Consider the following 21,144-nt stretch of genomic DNA (forward strand, 5'->3'; position numbering starts at 1 on the left):
GTGGAATTAATAAGAAATTAAAGCTTCTAAAAGTTACTCTTTCTTTTCTTCTTTTAATAAAAGAAAACCAAAAACAAATTATGCCTGTACATACATATATTCTTAAAAAAATACAATTATAAAATTGTCAACTTTATGATTTTTTTATAAAATAACGAAAGTAGAGAGGTGAAAAGCAAACATCGAAATAATATTACAAGTTTTATGTCAATTGAAATATGTTTATGTTTGTTTAGGTATATGTATTTACACACATGGGTGAGAAGCATAAGAATACTATTTACCAGAAGGTTGAAAAGTAAAAACAATGATGAAAATGGAGCAGGTAAGTTGATGTTGAATGTTGATGATAAAAGGTAAACAGCTAATAATTCCTCTTTTCTTATTCCCATTTACTTATTCTTCTGATCTATTGCTTTTAAAAGCATATTCTAAAAGTGTAGACATCATTTCTAATAAATATATCTAATAATTTTGACCCTCTTTTCCCACTTACTAAATCAATCATCAACCAAATTTCTTAAATTGCAAAGAAAAACTTTATCTTCCTTTTACTCATCAAAGTTGCTCCAGAAAAAAACACAAAGAAATCACACAATTATTCAAAAAAGAGTCTTTGGGATTCAGATAGAAATTATTATCTCACATTTTTATCTCAAGGTTTTGACATTTCTTCATCTTCCTTCAAATTTAAATTTGAGCTAGTGGGTCTTGTATTATTGTAGTCACTGCCAACTCTGCAGTTCATAAGCAACATCAGGTTTTCAATTCATTTTTTTACTGAATAAGAAAATTTTTATGTTCATATTAAGTTATTAGATCTTAATTTTATATATTTACCTGATGAATTAGTCGGGCGAACTGTCCCAGAAAACGAGTTCAGTGAAACATTCCTGCATAGACAGTACTTTCGTTTAAACAAAGTTTTTGTAAACGGTTCTCATTATATCCTTGAATTTTTTGTTTTCGATGTTCTAGGTTGATAGGTGATTTAAAATGGTGTCCGTTAAAAAATCAACAATAAAAAGGTTTACAAAATATAAAAATAGATGATAGAGAATCTTCATCAATATTTACATTGTTCACTCACAATTATTTTACGTAACGGAAAGAGATTCTATTACTAGAGAGAAAATGTGAATAGAGACCAGTTATACAAATGTTAAAGAGTTTATGTAAGGATGTTCTCTAAATCTAAAAGCAGAAAAAACGTAAATAATAATTTAGGAAAAGTATTCGAACTGCTATAATGATGTGTTGTTCTACGTCTAATTAATATGAACTTTGACTTGTCGAACTGGTATAATTGATTTATTTTAGTTTCTTGAGGAAAGTAAATGAGAAGGAAATAACTCACAGAAGCTGAAGATTGGCAAACTCAACCAGTTGTAGAACAGTGAAAGGGATGTTACCACTAAGATTGTTATTGTCTAATCTCCTGTAAAACTTATAATTAATCAATTAAGTTGATCAACATTAGAGAAGAAAGAGTTTAGTTAGTTTAATTAAATTTCAAACTTAATTAAGAAAATACAAAGACTTACAATCTCTTCAAAGATGTCAAAGCCCCAAATGATGCTGGAATCCTTCCACTAAAACTGTTGTCTTGTGCTTCACTAATATTAAAATTAAAGGCATATATTACATAAAAACCCTTTGTTTTCACAACCTAAGAAAATGATTATTATATAAAAGTACTTACAAGAATAACAAAGAGCTCAAACTTCCCAATGAAGATGGTAAAGGCCCAGAGAAGTAGTTATTGTATAGAAACAAACTTTTCAAATTTGTCAATATCCCCAACTCCCTTGGAATTGAACCACTCAAACTATTGTCATATACCATCCTGCAAATTCCCAATCTTAGCATATTAATCTCGCCTAAAAGCATTCGTTATGCCATATCGAATTATTGGAAAAATTGACGAGCTGTTTCGGATGAAAATCTTACAAATATTGAAGTTTTTTTAAGCTTGAAAGTTCGGGAATAAGCGGTCCGGAGAGATTAGCATTGCCAAGATCCCTTCAAACAGAAAATAAGAACTACGATTAAATACTATTTATACGATGGATAACCTATTTGCTTAAACTTTTGAAAGACAAAAATCGTCTTACACTCTGACGACAAAGTTATTACTGTCGCACGTGATGTGGAACCAAGTGCATGGGTTTACAAGGGTGGGGTCCCAACTTTGAAGAACATTGTTTGGATCGACCAATTGAGCTTTCCATGCATGCAGCAAGAGCATCCCCTGTAAGATCAATCAAATTAAGAACCTTTTCATTTGTTTTTCTTCTCATATACTGAGAAATTTCTGTTGTTGTGTGGTATTTGTGTTGTACCTTCTGAGTTAGAGAGGATTGAAGCAATGAATGAAGCAAATGAGAGGAAGAAGACTAAATATTTGAAAGTGGTCATGGGGTTTGGAAGTTAAGTATTAGAAAGGATTGATATTTTTTGGACCCAAATCTCAAGGTTTGTGTCTTTTTTCCTTTTTTTAGGTTATTGTTGGGTTTCTTTTTATATGGATTTTGTTAAGTTATGGTAGGTTTGATTGAACAAGACATGGAAAAGAGATAGTAAATTGGAAAGATATTATGAAAGAAATGGTCTAATCTTTGAGTGAGTCAAGCTGATAACTACTAAAGGAAAAATGTTATAGTTTAATAAAAATGATATAGAAAACAAACAAACTCAATCAAAATATTACTCAACCTATACTAATTTTAAAAACATTTATAAAATATAACAAAGTAAATATATATATATATATATATATATATATATATATATATATATATATATATAGAGAGAGAGAGAGAGAGAGAGAGAGAGAGAGAGAGAGAGAGAGGCATAATTTTGAAATAAAGAGAAGAAAAGTCATTATATGCTATAACCTGTCGACAATCAAACCTTTGTTCTTCCAATATTCAAATAATTGATAGAATGGTCTAAATTCCAACTTAATTTAATTGGGTATTTTCTTGAAGCCTACAAATAATTTATAGAAAGTTGACTGCTTCAATAAATACTTTTCTGAAAGATTAAACAATAAATTACAAATTAATTTATCACGAGATATCTAGAAGATCATTTTTGTATTTGTTTAGTATACTTCTTCGTTGAATTTTATGGCAAATTAAAATTAAACAATATTTATGCTTTGATTATTTCACTGAAAAATAATATTATTTAAATACATACTTTCTAATTAATTTTCCATTGACGCAAGACTATATATTATATATTCTTTCCTTCGATTTTTTTTCCTTTCCAAAATATTAATTTTGTGTTATGATGTAGACGTTGATTTAAATTAAAATTAAACAATAGTTTGTTCCATTTGTACTTTTAATTGTGCAATTTTAGTTTTTGTAATTTCAATAAATCTTTTGGTAAGCCTTAAATTAAATCATTTAAGATTATTTTTTAATATAAACTGATTAAATACATTAACAATTTTCATATAAGAAAAAGACTTTATAGACTTTTTTTCATAATTTATGGTGGGGATGTTTAAACTTAAAAGAGAGAGAAATCAACAAAAAGAAAAACTAAAAATATTATAAGATTGCAAGTACAAGGGCTAAAATAGAACCATAACCAAAATTTGTTCTTTTTAACTGAAAAAGAAGTTTGAAAAAGTTATTTGAACAAATTTTATTCCTAACTCATAATTTATAACGTGGGTGTGTGTTGGTGATATTTTTGGTTGTGTATTTGTAGGTTGAAAAAGAGGACAAAAAGTGAATTGTCATCTCTACGGTGACTCATTAAAAAGATTCTCTGGAAATAGGTGTGGGGGGGGAGCTTGATCTATACAAATAGCCAAGAGAAAATTTTACAACTCCAATTATACAGAATATATTCGAAGACAGAAACACCTCGATGAGTGTAGATTGCAGTCTATTGTTGTTCTTGAGCTGCAGCTAATAATTTTAACTTATAAAAAACCAAACTCCAATGCACACATACAAACATACATACATACATACATATATACATAAAATCCCCTTTTTGGTTCTTAAAGGACACAACTTTTTCATTCAACATACAACAAGAAAGACGCTTTAATTCTTTACCTGATTTATGAGGAAGGAAGGTTCAACATGGGAATGGAGAGTCATGTATTGTAGCCAAGGATGACTTGCCTGCAGATTGCAACTTCATGAAGGGATTATCTACAAAAGGCTGCCATCAAACCCTGTTGTGTCATATCCATGCAGGCAGTCTCTTTGGCTATCAAGACCGGCTCTTATTTCTCATGTCGAACCTTTGCTTCCCCACATTGCGAACCTCGGTATCCGACTTCAATTCTTTTTCCCTGTATCTGTCCAAGACTCCAATGAAGTCAGGTATATTATCCTTTCCAAAATGTTTCTTCATTGTTTACTTGTGTGGAACCAGATAGTAACATTATTGATCAGAATTCAAGCAGGCCATGGCAACCCATCTTTGCTTTTGGATTTCTTTCGATAATCAAATCAAGAAGAAAAAGAAAACCCCATGGATGATTCAAGGTAATGAATTGGATAAATGCATACCATTTCCAGTAGTGGGATGAATGATCAAGATCAAGAGGTCTATGGAAAGATTGATCCAAATTAGGCTAGCAGAATTGTCTATAAACAGCAAGGCCAATGTAAGAACAAGGTATTTACAAGCGGTGAGATATAAAAAACAAAACATGTACTTGGTTCTATTACAATTGTATAAATGGAAAGATATCCAAACTGTGTCTATCCCTAAGTGTAACAAGAACATCACAAAAACAGCACAAGAGTATCGCAAGTACTGAATGCAGATGATGCTAAATAACCACATGGGAAAATAGCAGCTCCTCAAAATCAACCAGGCAATGCGTAGCTTGGCTGTGTCCAGTGTGGAGGATCCATCACAGCACATCTATCCAATTTCTCAAAATCACCAACCTAAACAAAAGATGGATAATGGATCGTACAGTCAATTACTCCAACTATCTATAATAGAGCAAAGTTTCAAATAAACAAAATGTTGATTACAAGAAGCAACTGAAAGAATGAACAAGGATCGGAAATAGTTATACCTTTTCCTTGCAGCTGGGGCAATAGTGATACTTATGCCAAAGGCAGTCCATTGAAGGACAAAGAAAGCATACACCCAACATAAATGGCATCATACAACCAACGACAGCAGCTAAACTTATCTTTGACCTGGGAGATCACAAAAGCATCAAAACCAGATGAAGAGGATGCACAATTATTCAACTGTTTAAACTAACAATTATATAAAAACTTCTGCTGCCTAACCATGATAAATCATACTGATACCCTGCTACAACAAGTCTTGAGCTTATAAGCAAGACATTCTTGTCTGAGTGTATACAAACTAACATTGTAACATCATAATCTATTATTTATGCTACTTTTGTAATTTTCTTAGTTTTTGTTGATGAACAGAAAATAAATTTCGATGCAATACCAACAGATTAGATTTAATTGAGAAGCCCAACATGATAAAGTTTCAAATTTCTCATAAATTATATTTGTAAAGAAGGGAGAGCATCTTATGTAAAAGTAAAGAATTTGAATGTTTTACATCCAAACAGAAGTTTGTATGGTTAACACCATTTGGGAGTCCTTGAATTTTATCTACCTTCCACATGTATCCTGACTTAGTGTTTAAAAAAATTCCAAAACAAAGTAACAGCCGTGGATACATTAAGTTTTATGCAAGATACCAAACACAAGCAGCAAAGTAAACGTTATTGGACAACATTAAAGTTTGAATGCAGACGATTTCGAATCCAATATAAAAGACATTTCAAGTAAATTGCGTAAACGTCACTCCAGATCATTTCATTTCAATCCATTGTTAGAGCAAAGAAAATTCCTGCCTTATCTTGTAAGCATGGTTCCATTGCCCAAGAAATTTTATCGCGTACAAGTGATTCTAATCCTAAAGAAGAAAATTAGGTCAAAGACACAAAAAAGGGGGGGAAGGCCCATTGATGATTGATCAATCAAATACATGTTTTAACAAACGAAATCCAAAATATATTAATAGCCAAAGACTGTACCTGAATTTCACAAATCAATTAACAACAAATTAAACAAAGGGATACCGAGGCATCGGACAAAAATAGGAAAAGACAATAAAGAGAATAATCGGACAGAGAATTTGAAAATCAGATCAAAAGAAGGAAGATATATACATAGGGGAAGAGAGGAGGGCAGAAGAGGTACCTGATGGTGGTGAGGCCGGAATTTCCACAATAGACACAGTTGAAAGGAGCAGGAGTGTCGCGGTACATGGTTTGTTGAATAGGAACCCCCTGGGGATCGCCAAAAATGGGGTTGGGAGGGATCTGGCCGGCCTGATAGGGGTTGTTGCCGACATAGAGTGGAACTCCGACGACCGGCTCGTGGTTCTTGGACATTTTCGCTCGGGTAAGCTTCGTATCTCGCTCTCTTTTCTCTGTGTTGAAGGAATTGATAGAAAACGGAATTCAAATGATAATTACGAAGTCAAAACGCCATATCTTTCGCCCATATATTATTTACAAAGAAAAATATATTCTTAGTTCCCATTGGTTAACACTGGCCCCACACCCAAATACGCCCTTTTGTATATATATTTAAGGCTACAAATTTGAATTCTAATGTTTAATTGTGTTTGATATTGTATATTTATAAATTATAAACCCATTCTTACTCTAATTAGTTGATAATGAATATAATTTACATTTAAAATTTTGATTAAATTGTAAATTTAATCTCAAAGTAAAAGTTTAATTCGATAAAATCTTATGCGTCTTTATGGTTCGAAAAACTTTGTTATATAGTGTCGACAACGAGACTATTTATTATGATTTTATCAAACTAAATGAGCTAAATTTTATTTTATCTTCTTAAAACGATATGAGTAAAATTTTTAATTCAACCTAAAATATTTATATAATTATTAGTTTATAAAATTTTATAGCTTGTAATCCATTACACAATTATATATAATAATTTTAGAAATATGGATTAAGTTTATAACCTGATGTATTGTATTTTTTATTGTTTTTATATGTATTTAACATAATTCTTTATTTTAAAATGTAAAATGTAAAATTTAAATTCTTGATAAAATGAAAACATAGAAAAGTTTTTTTTTAAAAAAATTTGCATTGTTTGTTTGGATCAAATAATTTGAAAACAATGCTTAGAAAGTAAAAAAAAAAATAGTATGCTAAATGCATATATGATGAACTTAGTGAACCCGAAAACATTGATAAAAAAAAACATATGGATTCTCTACCAAACAGACGCTAAGGCTCCCGAGGACAGATCTGTTACTTGGAGATAGAAATTAACAAAAGCTTGTCAAGAGAACTCTTCGATTTCTTTCCTTCGTTTTATGTTTTTAGTAATACAGAGACGAATATATCCAAATCTCACTCTCAAAACTTCTTAGTCTCCACACTTTTTCATTCCTCGACTTGAGCATTGGAGAGTGTGCGACACACACCAAACTGAAATATAAGGATTTTTTTTCTTTCGTAGGTTAGGTCATTCTCCTCTTCAACAAATTCACTATTTGTCGATTCTAATTAAATTGCGGCGTCAACCATTATCATATAACTAATACTAAAATTCCTAAGCATACTTTAGAAAAACACATGCTAATTAATTAAAGTATGATTTAAGAAAGAAATTAAATTCCCCCTCACTTTGAGGGCCGCACGCCCAAAGTTCCTTCTCTATTCTTTTCTATATACTAACTTATTATTAGAGATGTCTTCACGTTGAAGATTCGGGCCGGGGGGTGGGATAATAGGAGTACTCCACATTTTTAATGTTTTTTGTTTCTTTGCTTTTGTTCCAAAGCATAATAATATCAAATCCAATATGACATAGATGGTACAAAAGGAGACGAGATAAAAGGACACATAACGACAAATTAAAACAGTCCATAACTAAATTATATGTTTTTACGTACGATATTTTCATTCTCCCAACAACATCTATATACAATAAGAATGAAATTTCTCTTTCCGTATTTAGTAGAAAATCGAGTTTAAAAAATTATTTAGAGCAAAGAAAAAGATGAAATGGTAGAGAAGAGTGAATAATGTAGAAGAAGTGGGATGTGGTGGTGGTGGTGGTATAGTATATCCAAATGTGTTTGGTGAGAGATGAGCATAGGGGAGTAAATAAAAGATTCTTATGAATAAAGTCATTATATATATAAACTTCAAAGATTCTTTCCGACACTCTTTTGTCCAAAACTACCAATCACCTCTATTTCTATTTTTTTCTTTTCTTCTTTTTTTTTTCAAAATTAGAAAGAGATCAAAAACAATGGTCGAAAACAAAATGCGTAGATCTTCTTTGATAACCATCTCGTTTTTTAAGAATAATTAAATCTATTTTCTCATCGTTTCTTACGACTATTTGCATGTTTTTATAAATACAATGATTGGATTTTTAGTCAAATTCTAAAAACAACACAGGTTTTTAAAAGTTAAAATTTTTTTAGTTTTCAAATTTGACTCGATTTTAAACCAATGGTGAAAAGTAGATAGCAAAAGAAGAAATTTGGAGGTGGGTGTAGTGTATCTATAAGTTTAATTTTGAAAGAACAAAAACAAAAAACTAAATAGTTATCCAATCAAAACCTTAACGTTTGAAAATTTGTTTTGATCTGAAAAATATTTACAAATATAGCAAAATGTGTCATAGTCTATCAACGTTGGACTACTATCTCCATTTATTAGTTACGTAGTTACTAGTTTAGCATGGTTTGCAACAGTTAAATTTTATATTATCTATAAGAGCAATGACTAAGTACAGCTAAATTCTCATACTTTCTAATTTTTTACCACGCAAAAAGAGGAGTAATTAATACAAAAATTCAAAAAGCAAAAAATACAACATGACCTATTAACCATATTTTATCGTACAATATTTAGAATTCATCACGATAGGTGCATATAATAAAGCACTTTTGGAATTTTTTTTTCTATTTTGTAAATATTTTGAAATTAACCCTAAAATATTTTGATTCTTTATTTTTTAAAATGGTACTCAATAAACAACCCATTTACAATTTTCTACGTTTGAAATTTATGTTTTGTTTGCTCTTATTTCCCGGTTAATAGTTTTGTAAAACATTCGTAGATTGTATATAATAGGAGTGAGTATGATAGATCAAAAAATCAAGTCAATCGACTAAACGGAAGTCTCCGATTGGAGAACAAGAGATCGATCCGTGTCAAATTCAAAAAATCAAACCAATTGAACAACTTTTGCTCCTCGATGTTAGAGGTGAGCTCGAATAAACCGAATATAGTACGATAAAAAACAAAAAAAAAATCTCAACCAAATAAACGATAAAACAAAGAAACGTATAGATGAAAATAGAGTATACAAACTAGATTTTATACTTACGATGAAAGTCTTGAACACATAAACTTGTGAAAATGCTTTGTTTAATAAAATAGTGTATTAGAATTAAACCATTTGATGCATAGAGTATTATCGAATAAACCGTAAACGGAGAGTCTACATCCTAAAATTACAAACTATGAAATAATGTTTTAATTAATAAATGAATACTTAATTAGTGAGAAGGGGGGGGGGGGGGTTGAGTTGAATAGAAAGAGAGAAAAACAAAGAGAGGGAGGGAGGGAGAGAGAGAGAGAGAGAGGGTGGGGGAGTTGGCAGAAGGGCACAGGGAATATTAGTGCAGAAACAGGGAGAAGCTCATGCTGTCAGATACCTAACTTTTTCTCTCACCCAAAAAAACATTACACTTTACTTTCCCCTTCCCTTTCCTTTCCTTTCCTTAATCATATTATTACCAATAAAAAGATTCCACCAATTTCCCATAATTTCTTTTTTCCCCTCTTCTTCTTTTTATATCTATATATCTATATATATATTTCCACATTAAATATTCCCTTTTCTTTCTTTCTTTCTTAATTAATTAACTTCACTTCATCGACAACTTTTAAATTATAGAAAGAAAAATAGTCATTAATTTGAGTAATAAAGAAAGAAAAGAGGGAAAGAAAAGAGGAGGAGATGTCGAGCAAAACCCCAGCATTCGTTTGGGTAATGAGCAGATCACTCGGCCCAAAACCCAACAAGAATTTTTTTTTTTTTTTTTAAACTTTTTATTTTATTTTTAAAATCTTTTAAAAAAAGAATAAATAAAATAAACTATTTTTTTTTTCTCCTTCAACACGACGTCTTGGTTTAAAAGAGGCGCGTGGGGGTGGAGTTATTTGTTTTCATGATTGCCACGTGTCGCTCACTAGGTTTGTACAGTTCCGAATATATGGGCCCCACCCGAGATATTCTCAACAACTCCCACGCGCGCCTTCGCTTCCCTTTTTTTCCTCCTCCCTTTCTTTTTTTTCTATACTAATTAATAATAATAATTTATTTGTTTATTTTAATCATCCGACGACGATAACACACATTCTTTCCTTTCTTATTCTCATTCTTTCTTCCATTTCATCTCTTCTTCTTCTTCTTCGACGAGATGAAATCTCCCGATATGGCGGCGGTTACTGATTCTCTTGAGCAATCTTTCCGTAACTTCTCCCTCAACCACCGTCTATCCTCTGCCGCCCCCTCTTCCGCCGGAGTGCGGAGATCACCGTCTTCATTTTCTTCCTCTTCTTCCTCCTCCGATGACGAACCTCATCTTCCTCTTCATCAACATAATCGCTTCGACACAATCTTGGAGCTCAACTCTCACATCTCCCTCCCTCCTTTCTGGGAGCAATGCCTCGATTTGAAGGTCAGTAACCACCATTACACCCTACCTATCTAGCTCCTTTTCTTTTCTTCCTTCCGCTTCGTCTCTTCTTCTCTCGTTTTGATGTTTTTTGTCTTTTTCTTTCTTGATCCATCTTCCGATTCCTCCTTCGTGTTTTTTTTTTCTTTTTTTTTGTTTTGTTTTGTTTTTCCTCTTCTTAACCTAACTTCATTTATTGCCAAAGGTCACATATGGCAGATCTTTGCAAGTTCTGTTGTCTTGTACTTTTGATTATTAATTTCTTTTTTATGATTGTTTCAGATGGAGCTTTCGTTTCCTTCTTTAATTAATGCGTTTCTGTATTCATAAATTTGTCTTGATGATTAATGTTTTCCTTTTTCCATACATACTTCATCCATAGGATTCGGATTCGGATTCCAAACCCTAGAATTAATTTATTTCATATTTCCTTTTATCGTCCGCCATTTTTTTGACTTCTCTTTTCCTACAAAGTAACTTTTCTGGATTTTCATTTCCACTTTCTTTGTTCTTTTGTTTTTTATTTTGATTTCTCCTCGGGAAGATTGAAATTAACTTTTCGATTTCGTTTTCGTTTGGATTTCTAGACAGGGGAAGTTTACTATAGAAACTGCCGAACCGGAATGAAGGTAAAAGAAGATCCGAGGACAGCCGTAGCACACAGCCGAGATTTATATTCGGAAGACGACGGGGAGGACGGTGATGAGAGTTCTTCAGACGGTGGAAGTGAGGAGTCGTGTTCTTCATCGTCGTACGGTGGTAGTAGACAGCAATATCCGGCGGAAAACGTGGAGGATGTACTGGTAGTAGCTGGATGCAAGAGATGCTTCATGTATTTCATGGTGCCGAAACAGGTTGAAGATTGTCCCAAATGCAGCAGCAGTCGTCTTGTTCATTTCGATCGCTCCGACGAGAGTAATGGGTTCCCATGAACCACTTTTTTTTTTCTTTTGAGAAAAACAAGAAACCAAAATCAAACTGTATTTGGGTTAATTGATCTGACAAAATCATTGATTCTTTTTCTTTGGATTAATTAATTTGGTTAGCAAAAGAGCTAATGGGGGTTTAATTTCTTAATTAATTAGCTCTATAATATCTCTATGTGGATCTGTAGCTCTCGATCGTGTGTTGTTATAGAAAAAAGAATCTGAGGAAATGCCATGGATGGTGTATGAGAAGGAAGAAGAAGAAGAAGATAGAGAGAGGGTATGAATGGGATGGTCAACGACTCAAAGGGAAGAAGAAGAAGAAGAAGAAGAAGAAGAAGAAGGGAATAATATTTTGCTCGTGAAGACAGCGACTTGTTGCTTTCATGATGCATTCCACAACCCACACTGATTGAATCGTACGCAATTATTATTATTTTTAAAACGGAAAATTCAATCCATTTAGTAAACTTTTTATATGATTAATTATAGAATTTATGTAATTGAAAATGGGATAACTTTAGCCATAATAAAATGTCTAAAATGCACTATTAGAGAATATCATTATAATATAGTCCTAACCCCTCTCATCTAACCTTTTATTTTATTTATTTTTTGGTTCAACATTAAACAAGGCACAATAAATATGCCATATTTAACATTAAACATTTAAAACTCTAATCTTTAAGATTAAGACACACACACATTAAAATTGTGGATTTGGACTCTGACTTAACATTTAATGAACCCAATGAAGATATATAGATAAAGTTTTGTATTTTTTTTTTTTTTTTGTTAACAAGTTATTTTAAGAAATAGGAAAATATTAAAACTATTTAATTGAAATTTATTAATAAGGATTTCGCTTTGTTTGTTATGTAATAGAATATATTTGTTTGGAATGTGTGTTTATAGAATTACTTTTTTTTTCTTTATAATATAAAAAAAACATATTTACATATTATTCCTTGTTGAAAAGGGATATCTTTATAAGATCTCATATTGACTTGATATGTAATTTAGATCTCATTTTATGTTTTTTTTTTCTTGAAAAAAAAAATCAGTCAAACAAATTCCCTGAATATCTTCTTATAACAAAATTAAAACAGTGAATGGATTTATTTGTAATCAAACATAGAACTTATTTTTCTTTTTCTTTTTCTTTTTGAAATGGAATGCAAATGTTATTTAGACTTTGTGTTGTTATGAAATTTGACTTGGAATTTTCAAATACTTAAAAAAAAAAAACAATAAAAGCCAAAGAAAAGTCAAAAGACTTTAACTTTCAAAATTAGAAAGTTATAACAAATCATTATCATTCCTCACTAACAATTACAAAGCTTTGAATGCTTTGTTACTCTATATTTTTAGTATTTAATATCTTTTTTTTTAAAAAAAAAATAATATGTTACTTTGGGTTATAACGTGAGGGATTTCTAAGTTTGATTATCAAAAATTGGATTAAACCTAAGTTGCTTTAGTTAGCATTTATTTATTTATTAAGTAGTTGCTAATTATTTTTCACCATATAAAAGTTAATCAAAAATTTGTTAGAAGGTCCCATTGTCAGTTTTGTATGACAAATTTCTTACCTAAGAAGTTAATAGTGATTAGCAAATATACAACACAAAATATTTTTTTGATTTAGCAAAATTTAAATATAACTCTCGAAGCTTATCTTTTATGGACTATATTGCTAGTAAAAGTGTTATTTTCGAAAGAAATCTATCCTCACTAAATTTGTAATTCCTTTTAAAAATACTAGTATAAACTTAGTTATTATTACTCTAAACATTAGAAATATTATTCATTGTAATTTTCTATGATAGCAAATGAAATATGAAATGGGTTGGATCAAGAAAATAAACTTGGACTTCATATATATGTTGTGGAAGCCCACATGAAATTCCATTTTACTACCTCCAATAAAAACAAAATATACTGTTTTTTAAAAAGAAATCAAACAATGTTGTGTGTTTACAAGTTAATATGGTAAGTTTGTACATAAAATAAACAAATGTATACCAAACAAATAAAACTTTTTACTACAACATGGGGAAGAACAACTCACCTTTACGAGTGGTTTTTCATTTTTACTCATTTATACATCAGAATGAACAACTCTATCTCTATAACTTCGTAGTTTGTTCGAGTTGACTTGCAAGAGAACTATTGTCAGAACACACATTTTAATTTTTAAGTTAGTACACAAAATGTGCATACTTAAAACACTTTAATATGTAGAGTAGGTCATTACGTTTGACATTCACTTGAAACTTGTACGATGTCATCAATGTCGGCATACTTGTAGTCCTTTGAAGATGTCAAATAGCTCAACTCGATTATTATCGTTTTTATGATATGTGGTCAATTTGCGCAAGTTGATCTAACACTTGAGGCCTTAACTTCCTTTTCAAGGACACACACAAACTTTCAAAATGTCCTTGAACATGGACCCCGATCGTGGCCCTTGGTGTTGCCTTATGCTATCCTCAAACAGTCTTATGGATCTTTTGTTGTACTTATTATGCTTTAAATTAGGTAATAGAAGAACTTCAACTATGTAGCAACTTCCATAACCAATTTCTAAAGCTTCCTTTCCTTCTTGAGTTACCACAAAGTATAAGGAACAAAAATGAAGAGTGGAAAATATACAAATAAATTTTATTTTCACATGAATTGATTATGACAACTCAATAATTAACTTCTTAAAATTTCATATTATTAATATCATAGTCGTTGACTTTTTATTATTATGATTATTCCCATTCTTTATTGGACAGCTTATATCATGTTTGGTTTGGTGCCAACTGCCAACCTATTATCCAAAGTCAGCTCTTAACATTTCATTCATAAATCACTATCTAAGTCTTCTTTTTGTTCAACCATTTCTATTTTACAATATTATCTTATTGTTATGTGAGGTGGGAACTCTTAATATTTTTCAATACTAAATGTTTTCATGACAAAACGAATCTTTGATCCTATTCTATAGAGTTCTCAAGTTTTAGCATTGTAAATCCCACAAGATAGGAAATATATGATTACTATTGTATATCATAATTACAAAACAAGTAATTAAGATAATGTGCCATAAGGAACTTAAAGTTTAAGATACGTAACTTAACCCAACCATATTCATATACTTACCATCTCTAATTTCATCAATTACGTTACTTGAACTCAAATACGATATAACATCTTAACCAATTAACTTATATTTAGATTGATATAATAAACGATTAAGCAAGGCTTCTTTAATTAGAATTTGTATTTAAGAGTAACAAATGGATTTAACGTCAATTCAAGGGGTAGAGGTTAAAAAAGTAATAGTTACAAATTTTCAAAATATTGTTATCCACCTAATCATTAGTCTCAAAAAATAAAATTCAAATAGAAATAAATGAATAACTTTTTTTCTTAAAGAAAATTAAACATTTATTGTTGAGGGATGGGGTTTTGTTGGTTGGGGGGCAAAAAGGAAATTTAGTTCAATAATAACTTTTGGGCCGAGCCCACAACGTAGCTCAGTTCAGCCCATTAATCCAAATGCAAACCTAACTATACATTAAATTACATTCTAACCTCCTCATCTAAGATGATGGAAATAATTACTATATGAAAAGACACATCTTCGTATTAAAGATAACTTGAAAAGAATGTCAAAGTTGCAATAGCATAACCTATTTTACTAAAAAGAATGGTTTTTAAAATTGTTGTGGTTGTTATTATTTAGAATTTCATTATATTTGTTCAAAATGAGTGGTGGTGTAATTTATTCTTTCAAAATCAAATCAAATAAAATCATATTATATGACTTGGTTTATATCAAATTATATAATATTCTAGATGTGCCTAAACAAATTTGCCATGCTCTTATATGGACCATATTGATATTTTATTTGAATGAGTGAAAAGTACTTCTTGACCCAATAAATAATTTAAAATGCAATAGTTATTTGAAAATGAAACATATTTACTTAATTTAATAGTAGATTAATTAATTAGCTAGATTTCCAAGGCCCTTAATAAAGATTATCCATTGGAAGGTAGAATTGTTTTTTGTTGCTTAGATTGGTGGGCTCCTATATGCATATAGTATTATTTCATTAAAATCAAAACATTTTATTCTCACTTATATGTTGGAATAAATTGGAAGAAAAGTTTGGAAAAGTTATTAAATCAACTGTATGGTGGTGGTCCAATGCTAAGATCAATATGAGCAATACATCAAATTCTTTTTGTCTAATAAACAAGTAGTTGAAGAGATGGTGGGTGGAAAGCAAAGAAGAAGGTGGTCAAATAAAGGCTACATGATCAATGGAGAAGATGAAATCAAACTTTATTGGACAAAACTTTTATTCAATCTCATTATGGCCATATGTATAACATAGGATTTCATTTAGGATTAAATCATAGTTGATAAAAACTGCACATGCATTCAATGCGGTAAAATATTTAATGTATTGCCCCACCTCTGCCTTAAATGATTTATAGTATATAAAATATTTCAATATTTCTTTCGATAGAGATTAAAATGCACCAAAAGTGAGAAGTTGTTTTCGAGGGTTCATCGAAGTAATCTCTGCAAGCCAACATAAGTTGTCTTTTCAGCATTACGTTTTATTCTCACTCACATATTTTATGTCTATTTTGAAGATTTTTAAGAAAGTTACACTACATAATATTACTTCAAGCTAAACACACTTAACTTTTAAGTATCTATGATTTAGTCATTAAAAAAGTGAGAACTTCCAATCCTTTAAAACTTTATGAACCGATACGTTAATATCCTCATGAAATTTTGTTTGTGAAGTTTGTAAGACTTTTCAATTATGGTTAGACTTGATGATTCAAATAAGAGCCGTAATTTTTACCAAATTGACTTGGAATCTTTCTTTATCTATCTTGACGAAAATATCATATATTTGAATTTATTTTCTCGATGATTCTACGAATCTGGAGATTTATGGAAATTTGTTTCCATGAGATCAATATGGGTGCGATGTGGATTTTTGTTAGTTGCTTTACATTCTATTGTCTAATGGTTTGTGATCGAGACCGAACAACTCAAAAAAAAATTAATTTATTTTGTCTTATTTTACTAACCGTTGTCAAGAACACAAGTTAGATTTTATCTTCAAATATCTCGCCAATTTTTTTGCAAAATATTGTAATAAGGAGTAATCATCCCACATCTAAAATTTTTAAGAAGATAATGGGTTTCAAGCCACTTTTAAGTCTTGGTCATTGCCAAGTTAATTTATAATGCTATGAGAAAATACTCTTTGTCATTCCCAAGTTATATTGGTATAATAGAACTATGTATGGTTGTAATAGTTTTTCGTTCTTTTGGTGGACCATTTCATAATAAATTTCTAGTTATTCCAACATAGTGTGTATATTATATATATATATATAGTATTATTGGTCTAATTGAAGGAAATATAAATGAGGTAAAAAAGAAAGACATAAATAATAAAACCAAACACAATATATTTCCACCGAAAGCACTACAAGACGCCTCTGGGCCCCGCCCTTCTTCACCAACTTACCCTAATCATAAACTAATACTTTATTTATTACTCTTCCTTTCTTCCTATTATCATCTTTCATCTTTCTTCACACCGCTCTTCCTCTCTTTTACTTTTCTTTTTCTTTTCTCTTCCTCATTTAATTCCACTCTATATGCTATTTCAAACTTTTCATTTAAATCCTTATAATTTTACCTAATTCTGTGCACTCTATTTTTTTTAAATTTTTAGGCTAAATTATATAACAAACCACCCCAACAAAACCATTTTGATTTCAAAGGTAGTTTGTAAAACGAAAGGTAAAAGATAACCTTGTAAATTTTTAAAATAAAAATTATATTTTTAAAATTGAGAGGAAAGAGTAAAGTTCCGCTATGTTTTTTTTTATTTATTATTATTTCATTTAAGTTATAATGATAAAAAAAAAATGTTTCTTAATGTATAACAAAAATTTGAACCTTTGTCACACACGTATAATTTAATAACATGTGAGAGATGGTAGAATTTAATTAAACAAATGATGGGGACTAAATTGGGACCCTAATTGAAGAAACTAATTATATATTGTATTATGACAATTATTCAACGCCTTTCATCCCAATAGGTAGAAAGAAAGTCGTCAATTCTGATTTTTCCAAAGCCTTTTTTTTTTGGGGGGGGGGGGGGGGGGGGGGGGCATCAATTTAGAATAGTGCTAATAATAATAAATGAACACAACACATGCTTCAAATAACACTGCTAACAATTGACTTCAAAAGTCTACGAGAATTTCCATTTCTTTTTTTTTTTTTTTTCAAAGAATCAAAATTCCACAACAATTATGATTCTTGAAAGACCAAAATAAGCCATAAAGTTGGAATTCAATAACAAATTAGAAAAAGTCAAGTAGCATATATAAAATTAAAAATAACAAAAAAATAAAATAACAAGGGATTATCAAACAAAGTCGAACTCTCTACCCCCAATACCACTACTAAGTTGCTATAACATTATGTGGCCTATGGGCCTTCTATGGCTATACAAAGGAAAGTCCAAAAGGGAAGGTGCTACCATAACCTCCAGGGCATAAAAATAAGATCATATATATCTATATATTTATATATGTCCTTTTGAATATTTTTCTTAACTAAAAGCAAAAGAGAGATTTATCTGTGTCAGAGAAAACGCGTAATGTTGATTTGATCTTCTCCATCTAAGTTAGGTGGGGGCAGGGGAATGCATATGGTGAAGCCGTAGTCAACCTGTACACAACAATCTAAAATGTTAAAACCATGTTATACCCTTTCCTAAAATACAATTCAATACAACCTACTTTTTCAAATGTTGCTTTCCTTTTCTTGAAAAGACACAATTTGTTGTTTTATTTCACCAAAAATAAAATATCAAAAGCAAATAAAAAGGAAACAAGCAACCATCATAAATTCATCTCTATTCATAAAAAAGAAAACAAAAGTTGTCTCAAGAGATTAATCTAACACAAAGGAAATAAAAGGGGAAACAAGATCCCCCCACTAGACTATACCCATTTTGATTTGGGGCTGATGAGAAGGAACGAGGAAGTTTCATGGAATTGAATTTTCTAATGGAATCTTTTCATTTATTGTTTTTGTTCACATGTCAAAAAAAAAAGAGAAGCTTTCTATGGCAAAGCCTCCTTCGAAACTCCACCGTCCCACCCACTCCCCTAGAAAGTATTTTCTATTCTTTTCAAAATTTGAACCTTCTCGATTATAATAAAAAATCACTATTTATTTCTTCTCTCTAATTAACTTTATTCCAAACGTTTTTTAAATGCTTCAACTCAATTCTAACTATATAAAGAAATTGCAAACACACCTAAACTTTTTTGCCACTATTTTTTCTCCCTGAGCTCCAATACCAACCGTCCTCCGCATTACCTTCTTCCATTATACTTGGGCACATTATTTCGGTATTATTCAACATTTTAATTTTTTCTATAAAAAGCAGCTACTTAATTCACAATATAAATAGTAAGAAAAGAAAAAGTAAGATATAATGTTTCTTATTTATTTCTAGTACTTAATTAAGCAAATTTAATCAGACTGCATAATGAAAACTATTTTTCAATGAATTAGGCAAATCATAAAATAACTATAAGAACGTCTTTAGGATGAATAAGATATATTAGAAAATTATAAAATTACTCGTCACAATTTTTTTAAGAAAAATGAACCAAAGAGGGTATTAAGCTATATAAAGTTTTAATAGTATAATGTAAGAATTTGAAAAAAAAAAATGGAGAAATTTTGCTAATGAAGTACATATGCACTCATCTGCATGAGTATCGTTCTCATCGCACAATAAATTAAAATATCTCAAAATATGTGTGTGTGTGTGTTCCAAGATTTTGTTAGTAAGCACAAACCAATTCAATAATTCGTTTCCTTTTCTATTATTAATATCATTTAATTTTATTTTTAATAAAAAAAAATCATGATCATTACAAATCGAAAGCATCCATCCATCGTTGTTTTCAATATACCTGCCTAAACTACAAAAGCGTAAGGATACACACAAACGGAAGAAAAGACTTTTAAATTTCAAAGGTAAATACAAAAAAGGGATAAACAAATAAATAGAAATATGAATTTAGTTTTCTGGGAATATGAATCATTACCTCTCCTTACGCTTCTCTAAGAATCTTTGAAGCGACTTCTTCCTTGCGATTGGAAGATCTGCCGAGAAAACACAACAAATTAGCAGCAGATATTGCAGATAAAATAGTAAAAGTAAATATAAACGAATATATATAAATATCCTAATAAAATAAAATCAGTTCAGTGCAGGTTCGGTGGGCGTTTAATCACCTCCATCAAGAGATGCAAGCAACTGTTGCTGGTGGTCGGTGGATGGAATTGCAACCGTAGGATTGGCTTCCGCTTTTCCTTCCGCAACAAGTTTCAGAATGTTCTCAGCCTAAAACAAAATTTCCACACCACGGAAGAATTAAAGCGAATGCGATTGATTCAAATAACAAAATCAGTTACAAGAAAACAAAAACTGATGGAAAAACTCGTGTATGTAACAAGAAAATAAATCCAGAGAATTGAAACAAACCTTGTCACGAGGAACGTCAAAAACGGCGACAGTTCCGTTATAAAAGATAGTCATCTGAGATGTATGTTGAAGCAATTCAGAACCGGTCGGCCTGAAAAACAAACAGAAACAGAAGCGAAAACGATGAATAATTCCGACGAAATTTGAGACAGAATTACGAATATGATCAGTTAAGTAGGAGTTTAAATTAATTAATTCCGTAATTATATTACTTGAAGATAGGTGTATAGAGAGGCAAAGGCGAGAGAACGTTGTGGTTAGCAGCAGCTTTGGGAGTAGGAGGCTGAGAAATGGAGGAGGCAGAGCCGATGACAGATTTGAGTAGCTGAGGATCGATCTTGGAAATGGCGCTGTGAATGCCTGGAAAGAGAGAAATATAGAATTAATAAGAAGATGAAAAAGCATAAAAAAAAAAAAAAAGTGATAGAGAGACGATGAAGGAAATACGAAATGATCAGAAAGAGATGAGACCTCGAAAACTTCTCTTGCGGTGAAGGAGAGAGTGAAACTGAGACTTGGAGGAAGCCTCCTTCTCGAGACCGAAGAAATCAAGCTCAACAGTTGCCCTAGCCATGGCGGGAATGGAGGAGAGTAAGGATTGAGGAAGAAGAAGAGGAAGAGGGAATTGAATAAATTTTTTGGTTTGGGGGAAAAAGAAATTTAAAGAGAGAGAGAGAGAGAGAATATTGGAGGATTAAATAAAGAAAAGGTGGAAAGTAAAAAATGGTAAATGAAAAGGCACGAGGTACATGGGAAGACCGCTTTAATGCGACACGTCTTCCACGAGGCCTTAACTTAACAAACAACAAACATTTAACAAAATACACAATAAT

The 21,144-nt window shown here is 30.8% G+C and overlaps 4 protein-coding genes and 1 non-coding gene across 6 annotated transcripts; 2 read left to right on the forward strand and 3 right to left on the reverse strand.

The window, feature by feature from the left end:
• Nucleotides 1-516: 516 nt before the first annotated feature.
• LOC103498880 (LRR receptor kinase BAK1-like) lies at nt 517-2,516 on the reverse strand. Its single transcript, XM_008461677.3, has 8 exons — nt 2,343-2,516; nt 2,115-2,251; nt 1,951-2,022; nt 1,703-1,846; nt 1,545-1,616; nt 1,358-1,438; nt 841-893; nt 517-737 (listed from the first exon to the last, which is right to left on the reverse strand). The coding sequence occupies exons 2-8, from the start codon at nt 2,246-2,248 to the stop codon at nt 691-693; spliced, it is 603 nt and encodes a 200-aa protein (XP_008459899.1). The 5' UTR covers nt 2,249-2,251; nt 2,343-2,516; the 3' UTR covers nt 517-690.
• A 1,608-nt stretch (nt 2,517-4,124) lies between these two features.
• On the forward strand, nt 4,125-4,252 carry MIR169N (microRNA MIR169n). Its single transcript, NR_120733.1, has one exon. It is a non-coding gene; the product is annotated as a microRNA MIR169n (primary transcript).
• Nucleotides 4,253-4,594: 342 nt separating this feature from the next.
• LOC103498881 (GSH-induced LITAF domain protein) lies at nt 4,595-6,566 on the reverse strand. The gene is made up of 3 exons (XM_008461679.3): nt 6,225-6,566; nt 5,066-5,192; nt 4,595-4,931 (listed from the first exon to the last, which is right to left on the reverse strand). The coding sequence occupies exons 1-3, from the start codon at nt 6,416-6,418 to the stop codon at nt 4,848-4,850; spliced, it is 405 nt and encodes a 134-aa protein (XP_008459901.1). The 5' UTR covers nt 6,419-6,566; the 3' UTR covers nt 4,595-4,847.
• Nucleotides 6,567-10,426: 3,860 nt separating this feature from the next.
• On the forward strand, nt 10,427-11,806 carry LOC103498882 (protein CURLY FLAG LEAF 1). 2 transcript variants are annotated; one of them, XM_017046971.2, is made up of 2 exons: nt 10,427-10,776; nt 11,361-11,806. In XM_017046971.2, exons 1-2 carry the CDS (start codon nt 10,516-10,518, stop codon nt 11,703-11,705), a joined length of 606 nt encoding a protein of 201 aa, XP_016902460.2. In that variant the 5' UTR covers nt 10,427-10,515; the 3' UTR covers nt 11,706-11,806. The 2 variants fall into 2 exon arrangements, with proteins under 2 accessions (XP_016902460.2, XP_050948014.1); XM_051092057.1 differs by having other exon boundaries at nt 10,436-10,780; nt 11,365-11,806.
• A 6,298-nt stretch (nt 11,807-18,104) lies between these two features.
• LOC103498883 (protein TIFY 9) lies at nt 18,105-21,068 on the reverse strand. The gene is made up of 6 exons (XM_008461681.3): nt 20,783-21,068; nt 20,524-20,671; nt 20,312-20,402; nt 20,062-20,170; nt 19,872-19,929; nt 18,105-18,474 (listed from the first exon to the last, which is right to left on the reverse strand). Exons 1-6 carry the CDS (start codon nt 20,883-20,885, stop codon nt 18,426-18,428), a joined length of 558 nt encoding a protein of 185 aa, XP_008459903.1. The 5' UTR covers nt 20,886-21,068; the 3' UTR covers nt 18,105-18,425.
• Between the last annotated feature and the right edge of the window lie 76 nt (nt 21,069-21,144).

Source organism: Cucumis melo, chromosome 11 (assembly GCF_025177605.1).
Source record: "Cucumis melo cultivar AY chromosome 11, USDA_Cmelo_AY_1.0, whole genome shotgun sequence".
Lineage (NCBI taxonomy): Eukaryota > Viridiplantae > Streptophyta > Magnoliopsida > Cucurbitales > Cucurbitaceae > Cucumis > Cucumis melo.

Coding starts and splice junctions, on each gene's coding strand:
- LOC103498880 (XM_008461677.3), bottom strand. CDS start 2,248: ATGCTCTTGCTGCATGCATGGAAAGCTCAATTGGTCGATCCAAACAAT. Junction 1,847..1,950: donor TTAAAAAAACTTCAATATTT/GTAAGATTTTCA, acceptor GGGAATTTGCAG/GATGGTATATGACAATAGTT. Junction 894..1,357: donor TTTGCCAATCTTCAGCTTCT/GTGAGTTATTTC, acceptor CTGTCTATGCAG/GAATGTTTCACTGAACTCGT.
- LOC103498881 (XM_008461679.3), bottom strand. CDS start 6,418: ATGTCCAAGAACCACGAGCCGGTCGTCGGAGTTCCACTCTATGTCGGC. Junction 5,193..6,224: donor TCCGGCCTCACCACCATCAG/GTACCTCTTCTG, acceptor GTGATCTCCCAG/GTCAAAGATAAGTTTAGCTG. Junction 4,932..5,065: donor GCCCCAGCTGCAAGGAAAAG/GTATAACTATTT, acceptor TCTTTTGTTTAG/GTTGGTGATTTTGAGAAATT.
- LOC103498882 (XM_017046971.2), top strand. CDS start 10,516: ATGAAATCTCCCGATATGGCGGCGGTTACTGATTCTCTTGAGCAATCT. Junction 10,777..11,360: donor AGCAATGCCTCGATTTGAAG/GTCAGTAACCAC, acceptor TTGGATTTCTAG/ACAGGGGAAGTTTACTATAG.
- LOC103498883 (XM_008461681.3), bottom strand. CDS start 20,885: ATGGCTAGGGCAACTGTTGAGCTTGATTTCTTCGGTCTCGAGAAGGAG. Junction 20,403..20,523: donor CTCTATACACCTATCTTCAA/GTAATATAATTA, acceptor TTTGTTTTTCAG/GCCGACCGGTTCTGAATTGC. Junction 20,171..20,311: donor TTGACGTTCCTCGTGACAAG/GTTTGTTTCAAT, acceptor ATTTTGTTTTAG/GCTGAGAACATTCTGAAACT.